The sequence below is a fragment of the Lissotriton helveticus genome, chromosome 2_1 (genome assembly GCF_964261635.1).
Source record: "Lissotriton helveticus chromosome 2_1, aLisHel1.1, whole genome shotgun sequence".
NCBI classification, from domain to species: Eukaryota; Metazoa; Chordata; class Amphibia; order Caudata; family Salamandridae; genus Lissotriton; species Lissotriton helveticus.
The window spans coordinates 62,744,098-62,757,846 of record NC_136059.1 but is presented as its reverse complement, the minus strand read 5'-3'; the positions used below and the strand labels follow the sequence as shown (position 1 = coordinate 62,757,846).

The 13,749-nt window shown below is 43.6% G+C and overlaps 1 protein-coding gene across 2 annotated transcripts in view; it reads right to left on the bottom strand.

Annotated features, from left to right (window-relative positions):
* The window catches only part of LOC144817708 (long-chain-fatty-acid--CoA ligase ACSBG2-like), a 254,229-nt gene that overhangs the window by 152,254 nt on the left and 88,226 nt on the right, over nucleotides 1–13,749 (bottom strand). For both annotated transcript variants that reach the window (XM_078674470.1, XM_078674469.1), the window contains exon 3: nucleotides 3,645–3,765. In XM_078674470.1, coding sequence (XP_078530596.1) covers nucleotides 3,645–3,765 — 121 coding nt within the window. The remainder of the gene's footprint in view (nucleotides 1–3,644; nucleotides 3,766–13,749) is intronic.

The window sequence follows — 13,749 nt, the reverse complement described above, 5'->3', positions numbered from 1 at the left end:
AAACTTGAGGTTACCACTCCACAACACAGACTACAATACCACATAATTACTCTCCATAACTCATAATCCCACTCTACATAATTCCTGTACACTAAATACCTCATACTTTCTATCCACATAAACTCACTGCACAACATACCACATAATTGCACTACCCACACCGTACATCCACTCCAATCCAAAAATCATTAGTAAAAAACTTTTACATTTACAACGCCAATAGCGCTAACTCTCGCAAATGTGAAACCTGTTACATTGCAAACACTTCTTTAACTAGTAGTCGCGTTTGCAGAGTGGTGGAGAAAGAGTGCTTGGCCTCCGACCAGCCCTCCGGAACTCCGCTTCATAGGACTTACAGGAGGTACCAGGAGGTCTTTTTGGCCCCTAAAGTCCCTCAGGAGAAATTCATCCCCCATCCTGTAGTCTGCCAGCAGGTGCGTTTGCAGAGTGGTGGAGAAAGGGGGGCATGGCCTCTGAAGACGTCTTAGCAAACGCACTGTGTAGGACTTACTGGAGGTAACAAGAGGGGTACTTGGCCCCCAACACATCCTTGGGGGCCAACTACCCCTACCAGTTTGGCCAGTAAGTCCTACACAGTTGTACTGCTAAATTTTCATAGCAGGCCATGCCGCCTCTGCCCACCACTCTGCAAACGGGCTCCCTGGTGTACTGTTGGATGGGTATTGAAGTCCCCTTCGCTGCTGGTGGTCCTTTAGGGGCCAACTAGCCTACCTCTTACCACCAATAAGCCCCACACAGTGGGATTGCTGAGAGGGCGACATAGGCCATGCCCCCTTTCTCCACAACTCTGCAAACACACCTCCTGGTGCATTCTAAGTTGGGGGATTGAGTCCCCTTCCCTCCTGAGGGTCCCTAGGGGCCAATTAGCCCTCCTATTACCTCCAGTAAACCCCATACAGCTGGATTGCTGAGAATGGTCAGAGGCCATGCCCCCTTTTTACACCACTCTGCAAAAGTACCTCCTGGCGCACGGGGGCTCGAGGGATGAAGTCCACTTGTGTCCTGAAGCCTCAGGACACAAGAGGTCCTCATTGCTTCACCAGCAGTGTGCCAATAATTATAATTATTATTTTAATAATAGTTTTAAATTATATATGTTTAAATAAACATACACACACATATATATGTTTTTTAAATGAGCATAACATCAATATATTATTTAAAATTATATAAATATATTTAATCTAAATTATAATACTGTTTAATTTTAATATATGTAATGTTTACTATCTTTATATAAGTGTATAACATTATTTGTTTTTCAATATTATTGTTATTTACATTATAAGTATGGGATTACAAAATTGTTATACTCAATATTTTAGACACAATATTTATGTCCCAGGATATTTGTGGTTTTGATATTTTCCAAGTAAACCAGACACTGCACCGTCAGTGCCCAGATAGCCCTAGGGGTGACAGTGCTGTGCTATGCAACCGCTAATTGGTTAATACTAGGGGCTGATAGGTATACAGCTTAATTCAGCTAGTTTGGGGAATTCTGAAAATGTCGTATTATACGTTTACAGGCTGTGCATAATTAGGCAACATTCATAGAAAACATTTACAGAAAAATTTACCATTCTCTTTAAAAATGTACCCAGAATGCACGCGAACAACAGAACACAAGTAACTCTTGCTAGCAATGCTTTGTTTAAATGCATCCTTATGCCACAAATTGACCCAAAACTTTATTTTGGGCTAACATATAGTGCAAAATGACAGATTTGCATTTCCAGTTGTTATATGTAATACAATGTTCTGACATTTTGTGTAATCATGAAAAAGCAAATTATGCAAATTTTGCACACCCCTACTTAAAGACAAGTTAAATTTGTGAATTAGGAATAAACCACATCAACCATGATTAAACGGGAGGCACAAGCAATTTAACATCGGTTTGCAGGGTGAAGTACACAGCATTCTAAAGCCAGCAAAAGAGGTCTGGCAAAAATCTGATGGGACATCATTCAAAATATGGTAATTTCCTACACAGTGGAATACCTTATTTTTGCCATCAAATGTATTCTATGCTAGTCTTCATGTGGCATTCATTGCCAAGTGACCATATTGTTATTCCAGAATATTTTCACATACCTGACCAGGGCTTACTGGCATCACAACTATACCTCCACTCACAGATAACTCCACAGCTACATTAGAATAAGGGTACACTTGTCCTATAACATGCCTTCTCCTTCAGCAAACCATTTACCAGTGACCCTAACCTAATATATCTTGGATCTTGCACCATGCTCTAAACAAACTCTCTTAATCTAAGGACTTCATACTTCACTGATTGATTACTGAACATCGATTTTTTCAGTGGTGCACTTCTATATCACTAGTATTTATTTTTCAGATACTGACTGATTTTGATTTGCAGTGTGTGATTTGTACAAGGCACCTCAAGATAAGTTCACCATCAAATGTCCTTAGTTCTTGTTTTGAAATATAATGAACACATTAGAGGAGGCCTCATAGCACATTTCAGGCATAAATTCTATTCAATGAAAAGAATATGGGTTTGACCCTTAAATACTAGATTTACAAAGGTTGTGGTACTTTAGGGATGTAAGATATGAGTTAAATTATATCCCATTTTACAAATACTTGGAGTCTGAATGCAAGTTTTGCCATCCAAAGACTGTGGCAGCAAGATGATTGGATCACTGCCGGTTATCTGACTGCCACATTACGAGTTGACCGTTGTGCCTGTGGTGTGGCTGCGGTCGGTCTTGCAGAGGTCTTGTGGCAGTGTCTAGTATTCCCTATCTATCGATGCATGTGTGTACATTTTGACTGGATATGTGTTGAATGTATATGTGTATGTGATACATGTGGAAAAATATCACCTTCCCACTGCCGGTGTCTGACCCATATATTCTACCCAAATCCTAAGTTTCTGCCAACCTTAAGATGGAAGTCCGACCACCGTGGTCAGCTCATCAGAAAACCTCTGTACCGCTCTTTGGGAGATGCCTTCCCCTGACTGTGACCCCGGCAGTTGGCAGTGTGGTTGCGGTTTTGGCGGTTCAGCTGCTGTTTTTGCAAAGGCAATACCCCATCTCATAATTTGGCAATTGGACCATCGAGATCATTGCAGTTGGGCGCCGACCGTGGGTACATCGGTTCACGGACTTCAAAACTCGTAATTAGGCCCTTAGAAAAGTTGACCCCTCTGCACAATGTAATAAATATAGAAAATAACACCAGTACTAAAAGCCTTTATGCAGTTGTGTTGCACCACAAATTTATAGGATGCATTGCTGGATGTAGCATTGACACACAGGGGCTAATTACAAGTTGGAAAGAGCAAAGCTAAGCTAGGATGTTTCTCCTTCCAATTATTAGGGACTATGAGTTTCTGCACCCTACTTTTCTAGCTACATGAAAGACAATATCCTACCTAATGTGTGGGTCTTGCTTACAAACATGTGGGTGAGTAGTAATCATGTTGTACAGATTTAGGCATTTAAAATGGTAGTAAATTCTCGGACATGACAATGGGAAACCATTGAACTAATAAAGATTTGACTAATCATAGACCTGGAGACACACATATATGCACTAGATAGTAGGAGGGACTAATTGTTTGAGAAGTAAGAATTAAAAAAGCTCACCTGTAGAATCTTCAAGAGCTGGTCATGGTCCTCCACCACAAGGATGTTTGCTTCACAGTTTTTAGCTACATACTGGCATGCTTCTGCTGAACTTGTGATATAAATTCCAACTGCTAAACCACTGAAATATAAATTAAGTGAACCTTAACTTGCAAGTATATATAAATGAAACAATGCTGTCCAGTTGATTGTTATGCTATGTTGCTCATTATTTGGTAAGGTTTACATCAATAGTTCTGTATCATAAAAGCATCTAAAGACAGAGAAGTGACTTTATAGATAGCAGGACAACAGGCTGTGGCATATACAGGGCAATATGTGATCAGATAAAACATGTACAACCTGGGCAGGTGTGTGGCAAGCTTTTTCATCAGGAAAAATTTCAAGGGGACGATGACACTGATTGATTTTCCTAAGAAGGTGCACGCTGTTTGAGCTCCACAAAAGAAGACAGACCAGGAGGATGCTAGGATCCATTATATTATATGTGTGCTCCAAAGTTGCTTTGTGTTTTAGGTGAATCTCACAAATCTCACATTATGAAGCTTCCTTCATGGAAAGCCTTGTATATTGTGGTTAAGAATGTAAGTATCGTCAAGGAGGTATTAAAAGACCAACCAGGAGTATATGTGCAGACAGATGTTAAAGAAAGACATGATCTTTTCCTGGCCTGAGATGGCTTTTTTAACATAACAATAAATGAAAACTGGATACGGTTGTCAGTAGGTAGCAATTCTAAAGGCATGATTAGAGTTTGACAGATGGCCATACACCACAAACTATGGTCATGCCATCCGCCATAATACAGGTGCCTTGAGAAATAATGCACTTATAATATGGTAGGTATACCACATGTATACAATAGCATTCCTTCTGGCAAGCTTGAAATCAGGCCCTGAATCTATAAAATAGATTTGGAAGAAAGATTTAATTAATTAATTTGAGTTTTTATATTGTAAAGTGCACAGGTACCGCAGGAAATAGTGTCCTGGTGCAAATCTGAGGAAACAGCGTTTACTACGCTGTCATTACATCGTGTGCTATTACGATGCGGTCGTTACAACGACCGAGTTGTTAGTACGCGATGTAATGAAATCGCAAGTAATTACAATGAATTCCAGTAGGGGACCCTCAGGTATTGGAAATAAGTTCCAACCACTTGCCTACTGTTGTGCAAACTGGAGTAGGAATTGTAAATAATACTATTCCTACGTCCAGTGCGCCCCCTACTGGAAGTCGTTGTAAAGACTTGCAATGTAATACATTGTGTACTAACAATGCGATCATTGTAACAAATGCGTTGTAATAGCACACAATGTTTTACATCGCGTTGTAATGTGCCTTATTCACAATTTTGAAAGTTGGAAAAAGTCATTAAAATGAATAAATTTTTGCATTTTTAGAAAATTAATCAGACACGTCTCTCCTCTTAGTTTGAAGGAGGGCATTCCAAGGCTCTGATGTAAACATGGCAAAGGATCAACCCCCAGCAGGGATTACCTACATCAGCGGATGGAGACTAAATGAAGAGAACTGAAACAAAGGGTCCTGGAGGAATTGTAGATAGCAAAAATAGAGTTAGTGTAATTGCTAGATGAATGATCATAGGTGATATTGTGACAAAGAATTACACAAGACTTAAACTATTTGAACGTACCCACTAAGTGTATGTATTCCAATCATTATGTGTGATAGGAACATGGACCCATTAGATGTTCTTAAAAGACCCCTCACACACCAACCTAGTTTGCGTCATGCCTCATCATTGGGGTCCCACCCGGGCGGCCGAATGCCCTCCGGTTGTGCTACGATGCCTTACTACAGCAGAGCGGGTGTTGTGCAGATGTGTGATGTAATATGAGTGAATTAAGTTAAAAATACCTCTGAGAATCCTTGCCTTTAGATTTTAATATTGGGAGCTCAGGATATGATTTACAGAAACATATGTGGTGCAACTATCAGGAGATTATTTCCGTTAGCTGACTATGTGTTGCTGTCTACATGTTTCAGACCGTTTAAAAAAAGAAAGGGCTTTCTTTAGGACCAGGTGAGTGAAAAAGTGAGTGGCAAAGGTGAAAGATGCCACAAGTGTTGGCATACTCACTGACACATGTAAAATAACCTGATGGAGAAAAAAGGACAGGACAAGACATATAGTTTGTAGCAATTACAAGAATACTGAGCTGTTCCTCAATTAAAGGAATGTACGTGTCCCTTTGGTGTGAAGGATGTTGTAGGGTCACTAGGCCTCCTTCTGTTGGGCATCCATTATGTTGGATGTAATGCCCTCACACACCCTTTCAGGTGTCATGCTTCATCATCTGGGCTTGCTCCTCGTTGTGTCGGCGGAGCAATACCCAACGGGCAACACCTCAAAGAGGGGCTCTTTGGCGGAGTTCTTTTATCCAACTGCCGTGTAGATGAAGTGCGGGTGTGGGGCCAGGACTGCGTAGACGTGTGAGTGTGAGTTTAAAATAAAGCTGGGGGTACCGGGGAATGATTTTATTCTGGGGGTCCCCTGCTCTAATTAAAAGGAAACTATCCGGTACTTGCTGGAATATTATGCTCCCAATTTGCTAGTGACGGTATAGTATGTGCTATGGTTGGTCGACATGTTTCTCGCTAAAAGGCAATTAGCTAGCGATTCTTCAGGACCTATCAGTAGAGAGTGTATCTAAAGTGTAAACTGTCTACCTCAATGTGGTTGATGTCAAATAGTCAGACAAACAATTAAGTGTGTGTAGCTCACAGAAAAATAGGTGTTTCCTGCGTCATATCTCTGTCGGTCTGCATCTACCTAGTCGGTTGTGTATACAGACCCAACGAGGAGCAAGCCCAGATGATGAAGCATAACACCTGAAAGGGTGTGTGAGGGCATTAGATCCAACATAATGGATGCCCAACTGTAGGAGTCCTAGTGACCCTACAACATCCTTCACACCAGAGGGACACGTACATCCCTTTAATTGAGGAACAGCTCAGTATTCTTGTAATTACCACTGTTCTTAGGGCACGACTGATACTGGACCTACCACTCACTAAGAGTGGTGATTGCCCTTCTTCCAACAGATTTCTCCCTTTCGTTGTAAATGATATAGTATGTAGCAATATAAAATGCAATCCTAAGGGCAATTTTAGGAATGCTGTAGTAATTGTCTTGATGACTACCACGGTGATTGTAATGTTGGAAGGTGGCACATGCTCGCATCGACATGCCCTGATTCGTGGTGTGCTGTACCCATTATCAAACAGGTAATTATAGACAGGTGGTTAAAGCTAGGCCGTGTGTGGTAAAATGGCTACAATTTAATAGGTAAATGGCTACAACAAAATAGGTGCCTAGGCCTGGTGGCCTATCGACGGTTAAGGTAGTGCCCTTTGAAGCCCATTGGCTATGTTTAATGTGGCTCTGTGTTGTGGGTGGGGGCCACTAAGGAATTATGCCCAGTGGTCAGCGGCGCACTATGCAAGCACTATGCAAGACTATGCAAGACTAACTATATGTCTTGTCCTGTCCTTTTTCTCCCCCAACAGGTTATTTTATATGTGTCAGTGAGTATGCCGACACACCTTAGCAAGTGTGTAGGTACCTCACAGGCTTCACTTGGCATCTTCCACCTTTGTCACTCACTTTTTTCACTCACCTGGTCTTAACCCCTTCCATGCTAATGACAAGGTCAGCTCGTCATGCAGTACACTGGATCTGTGCTTATGACGAGCTGACCTTGTCATGAACAATGGGATTTGAATAACTCCAGCACCCAGCGGGAATTGCCTTAGCGTTGAAGGTGTTAAAGAAAGCCCTTCCACTTCTTAAACGGGATGAAACATGTAGACCGCAACACATCGTCAACTAACTGAAATAATCTCCTAATAGTTGCACCACATACACTTTTTTTAACCTAATTAATTGACGTCACATCACACATCTGCACAACACCTGCTCCGCTGTAGTCAGGTGTCGTAGCACAACCGGGGGCACATCATATCCACCGACCCCTGCGACTGGTCAGACCACCATGCCATCGCCTTTCTTCTACCCTGCACCCTCAAAACATGGGCGCCTCAACCAGTGCTCAGAAAACGCAGGGTCAAAGACACCAAAAACCTAGACCTAATTAAGCATGAGCGTAAAATCCGTTCCGCTTGCGGATTTTGCGGATTTTCGGCAAATTCGCAGTCCGCGAACATTCGCGAACTTGCCGAAAATTCGTAAAATCCGTGCGAAGCGGATTTTTTGCTTGGTCGCACTTGCCAACTAGAATACTATACAATTTCGCGGGAGTAAACACTTGCGAACGCGTAAATGCGGCGGGCAGCGACAATCTTGCAATTGCGAGATTGCAAAATGTGCAATTTCGCACAAGAAATCCACCAGCAGGCAGCAAAAACCTTGAAAATTATGATTTTTATCAGAATAACTCCTCAGGTTGACATTTGCCTGCACTTTTTCTTTGCAAGGAGTCCATTTTGGGGGGGGGGTGGGTGGAAGGAAGTGCCCCACAGTCTCCAACTTCCTGTTCCTGCCCAGCAGGCTCCTCCCAGTGCTTTCTTCATGTGCTGGTCACTTTGATTTGAATCTTGACCTGGAAGGATTACTTTTTGTGGATGCTGCTGGATATTTGGATTTTTGCAAAACTGAAAGCACTCAGCAGGTGCAAAAGTTCAATCTTATCATTAGTAACCATTCCCTGTAGTGCTTCCTAAGGGGCCCCTTCGGAGTTCATTTGCCTACTTGCAACTATTCTATAACCCTGCTCTGACCCTCACAGCAGGCTCAGAGAATAGCTACAAGTATACAACAAAGGTCCTGTTAAAAAAATTACACTGCAACAGAAAGCAATTACAGACAAAACTGAAAGCACTCAGCAGGTGCAAAAGTTCAATCTTATCATTAGTAACCATTCCCTGTAGTGCTTCCTGAGGGGCCCCTTCAGAGTTCAGTGGCCTACTTGCAACTATTCTATGACCCTGCTCTGACCCTCACAGCATGCTCAGAGAATAGCTACAAGTAGGCCACAAAGGTCCTGTGAAAAAAAATTGCACTGCAACAGAAAGCAAATTACATATAAGGAAGCAGGTGCCAGCCAGACTGGAAGTTTAAATTCAGTGACACATTAATCAACCCCAAATTAATTCATGTCAGTTGAAGCAGGGCAGGTGTGCTTGCTTTTTTTCACCCTCATAATCTAAAGTGATAAACCAACCAGAGGGTGGCAGTGATGTACCAGAGGGTGGCATGGGTGTACCAGAGGGTGGCAGTGGTGAAACAGAGGGTGCTGTGAACCTGTGATGATGAACCAGATGTAGAAACAACATAGTTGCGGCCGTTGCGAGCCGACAAGTAAGTTCGCAATTGCGAACTGGTACACAACCCTCGCGAACTGGCAGAAACCCTTGCGAACAAAAAAAAAAAATCCGCAAATTCGCGAGAGTTTGCGAATTTTGCGGATTGCGAATCCGTAAATACGCAAGTTCGCGGATTGCCAAATCGCAAAATCCGCCCATGCTTAGACCTAATTGAACTTGAGTCACTTTGCAAATCCGACCTCCCACCCCCTCCTCACATCACCTCAGCCAGTGACCTCAATGATCACAACACTGTTTCGATGTCGAACATTTTGGATGAACTCGCCCCTCTTAAACTAAAAAGGACTCAAGTCAAAGATAGAAACCCATGGTTCACTGGCTCCCTCAACAATGAGAGAAGATCCCTTCGTCAATTCGAAAGAATCTGGAGACAGCACCCATCGGCAGATCACCTGAAACTTCTTCGCCAGGCCAGAAATGCTTACAACAAAAACATCCTCAATTCAAAAAAAGAGTTTTTCAGAGCGGAACTAGGAAATGCTCAGAATAGGCCTCGCAAACTCTTTGAGATGATCAAACTCCAGTCGAACAAACTGTCCAAAACAGCGAAAGAAAACCCCAAGTCTCTCCTCTCCGCCGAAGATTTCTCCTCGTTCTTCGCAAACAAAATCATAACTTTAGATACCGAACTCAAAGCTGCCTCACTCCCCCCACCAAACACTGACCATCCCCCTCCTCCGCCACTGCTACGGACACTGACCTCACCCAAGAACCTAGCGCACTGGTCTGAATTCTTACCCTACGATGAAGATTCCGTCGCAAATATCCTCTCCTCCTTAAACTCGAACAACCATTTCAACAACCCGCTCCCCTCGAACTGTCTTGCGACGATTACCAAATCCATCATTCCTTGCTGGACCGCGATAATCAATGCCTCTCTCCGGCAGGGAACAATACCAATCTCACTAAAAGCAGGACAAGTTCTCCCTATTCTGAAAAAGCCATCGCTAGACCCAGCCTCCCCAAACAATTTTAGACCCATCTCCAACTTTCCCCTCTTGGCAAAAGTGTGTTCACATACAGCTAAGTCGTCACATCTGCAACTTCCATCTACTCGATGACTGCCAATCCGGCTTCCGACCAGGACATTCCACTGAAACCACCATGCTCCACCTTGTTGATGATGCTCTTCAAGCCCTGGACCAAGACAAAACGTGTCTCCTAATCCTCCTCGATCTATCCTCGGCCTTCGATGCTGTCAACCACGAGATGCTACTCGAACGCCTCAAACTTAGGATGGGTTTAGACGGCACAGTGCTCGACCGGTTTAGTTCATACCTCCAAAACAGATCTCAGAGATTCCTAATCAATGGTGAACTTTCCTCCTCCTCCATGGTCACAGTGGGAGTCCCTCAAGGATCAACGTTGTCCCCCACCATGTTTAATCTCTATCTAGAACGCCTTGCTGAAATCCTCCGCAATGCTAACATCTCCTTCCATATGTACGCTGATGATACTCAGATCTACATAAAAATCTCATCCCTTGCTGAGGTCCTCACCATGAATGAGGCCTTGAAGTTGACCGTCCGTTGGCTAGCCTCAAACCAACTCAAACCAACTCAAACTCAATGCTAAAAAAACTGAGTTCCTTCTAATCTCCCCGCCCAAGAGCAACTCTGAGATACAGACTTGGATCAAAGCTATCACAGCCCTAAACTGTTCCCCGACCATAGTGGACTCTGCCAAATCACTGGGAATCACCTTGGATTAAAACCTAAACATGCAAAACCACATCAACTCAATGGCCCAAATCTGCCAGATTCCACCTGAGTTACCTATGGAAACTGAAACCTTTTCTAGCTGCTCCCGACCTAAAACTAGCAGTTCAATCTCTTGTCATCTCTCGGTTGGAATATAGCTGCTCCACCCTCTCTGGTTTACCCAAGATCACTCTGGCACCTTTAAAAGCCTGCCTCAATGGAGCCACTGTGGAGTGGTGTGGCTCACTGGTTAGAGGCGGCAGACCCGGAAGCAGAGGACGGCCCGGGACCAGGGTTCAATTCCCGACGCGGCAGGGTCGTGGACCAGGGTCAGCGGACTCGATAATTCTCGCCTCGTGCCTACTCTAACCAGGGATCACACTCGGCAACTCTGGGCATTAGCTTGCCTCATCTCCACAACGGCTCCCCACAAACGCCGGGGATGCCTGGTTTCACCTTGGAGATACCCAGTAGGGACCATCTCACAGGGAAAGCCAGGACGGGTTCCCCAGCGGTCTATAGCGCAGAGATACTCCTTCGGGAGTCGATTCTAGCGCTTTAGAAACCCACAATTAATTAATGCAGCCGCCAGACTACTTACGGGCTCTAGAAAATGTGATCACATCACCCCCCACCTGAAAGCGTTGAACTGGCTCCCTCTCGAGGCTAGGATTCACCTCAAGTTGGCATGCATCGCGCACAAGGCCCTACACGCCAACTCCCCTGCGTATCTTGCACAGAATCTCGCGATATCCGGAGGAAGCAGAAACTCTCGATCGGCAAATACCTTCCTACTCCGGGCTGCACGTTTTAAGAAAAAAAAAAACTTCAATCGCTCTTTCACCGGGTCTGCTCCAAGAATATGGAACGCCTTCCCGCCTGACATTAGAAGTATCCACTCCCTGGCACGCTTTCAAAAAGAGGCCAAATCCTTCCTCATGGCTAAATTCCTTGGCTAACCTGCTCCACAAGCACCGAGAGACTTATTACCTTTGTGATACCCTGTTCTATTGTATGACACCCTGTTCTATTGTGTGATCCTGACTCATTAAAGATCTCTGTGTTAAGTTATGATCATTTACTCTGGAAAATGTTCCTATGTACCTTTTCACCCCCTCCCTCCTTGCACATACCCCTTTGACTCCCTGCCTACCATATGACCCCTGTTTCTGTATATCCCCCCGATTTATTGCTATCATTCTGTCAACCGATCTTTCTGTATTACTCTTTGAACCTATAAAGCGCTCTGATTCCCTCACGGGTCAAGTACGCGCTCTATAAAACTTTAAAATAAAATAATAAATAAAACTAGGTTGGTGTGTGAGGGGTCTTTTACGAACACGTAACGGGTCCATGTTCTTACCACACATAGTGATTGTAGTGCATGCACTTAGTGGTGTCCGTCCACATTGTTTAAGTCTAGCTTTCCTTCTAGGGACCAGGACGTACCCCCTGTTCTATCCCTTGCTCTCCCCTTGTTTTTGTAATAAAGATTTACACAAGACATGGTAAACCTATCAAAGACTGATCTCTTTAAGTGTAAGAGGTAAGTTGACTGGTCCCAATAGACCTCAAGGTTGTAGAGGATCCACACTCAAATAATTTAGTGCATTCCTGGACTCTTGTGGATATATTAGGAGGATCCTCAGGCACAGGTACAACCAGTGGCAAGCTTCTTCATCAGATCCTCTACTACTACACCTAGTGTGAGTGGGTGGGATCAACACAGTTTGTAAGTAGAGCTCTTTACTAAGGGTTTACAAGTGCAACTTAAAATAACATTCATTATCCTAAAAACTGTTCACTATCAAGGTCCCTTGGTGAGAATAAAAACAGTGTGATGTTTCATGGGTATAATATCCCATAAAATCAATGGGTTGACCCATGTGGAGAAGTGTGGCTCACTGGTTAGAGCAGGCAGACCCTGAAGCAGAGGTCAGACCCGGGACCAGGGTTCAATTCCCGACGCGGCAGGGTCTTGAGCTCAAATGTCCACGGACTCGATAATTCTCGCTTCGGTGCCTGACCTAATCATGGGTTCACACTCTGCAAATCTGGGCATTAAGCTTGCTTAATCTCCACAACGGCCCCCCGCGGCAGGATGCCTGGCTTTCACCTTGGGGATGCCCTGTAGGGGCTATCTCACAGGGAAAAGCCAGGACGGGTTCCCAAGGCAAAGCGCTTAGAGACCCCTGGGTTATAAGCGCTATATAAATCCAAACATACATACATACATACATGTTTCAGCCTGTTTCCTGTGCCACCAAGGGTCAGTAGTCTTTGTTCATGACCAAAAATATTTGTAGACTTTCTATGGAATGTAGTTGATAATATAAACTTTGAATATTAGTTCTCATCGACATTATGGAGCTTGCAAACATACAGACCTTTTCATCTTTATGGCCTCTGAATCAAATAAACACAATTGTATTTCTTTTAAAGGATAATTATGGAACCTTTGCATGGTATTGTCTCATGCTTAGCCACATCTTGGTTAGCTTGTGCAACAATGCATTCAGACATGTGAGATACCCTTCAAAGACGTCAGACAAAGCAGACATATCTACATATAACATAAAAAAGCACACTTCCAACATTCACACATACGTTTATTTCAGGAGTGGCGTATCCCTATGACCTTTATCTCCTACATTTAGAATGGTTTCATGAGGTACAGGGGGTGGGCAAATCCTGTATTCACACTCTGATGGGATAACAGAGAATGTGAGTTTATTCCTCTTGGCATAAAGGGCAGATGGTCTCTGATTGCTGTTTAAACTGAAGAGCCCCTCGCTTTTACTTTGTCTACAGCATTGTCCTTCCTTATACAAACTTGGTTCCCCACACTCCTCCAATTTTACGCGTGTTTGAACCAAGCTGCTTTTATGTGACATAAGGATGTGCCTTTTTCACATGATCTGTCACCACACTGCAATGGTTTTGAGGTGTTTGAGTCCTCAAGGGCATTTCCAGTGGTTTGTAGAGAGGCAAGGGGGTCGAGATAGGTAGTCCCACTGCCCCTTGTGTATTGTTTG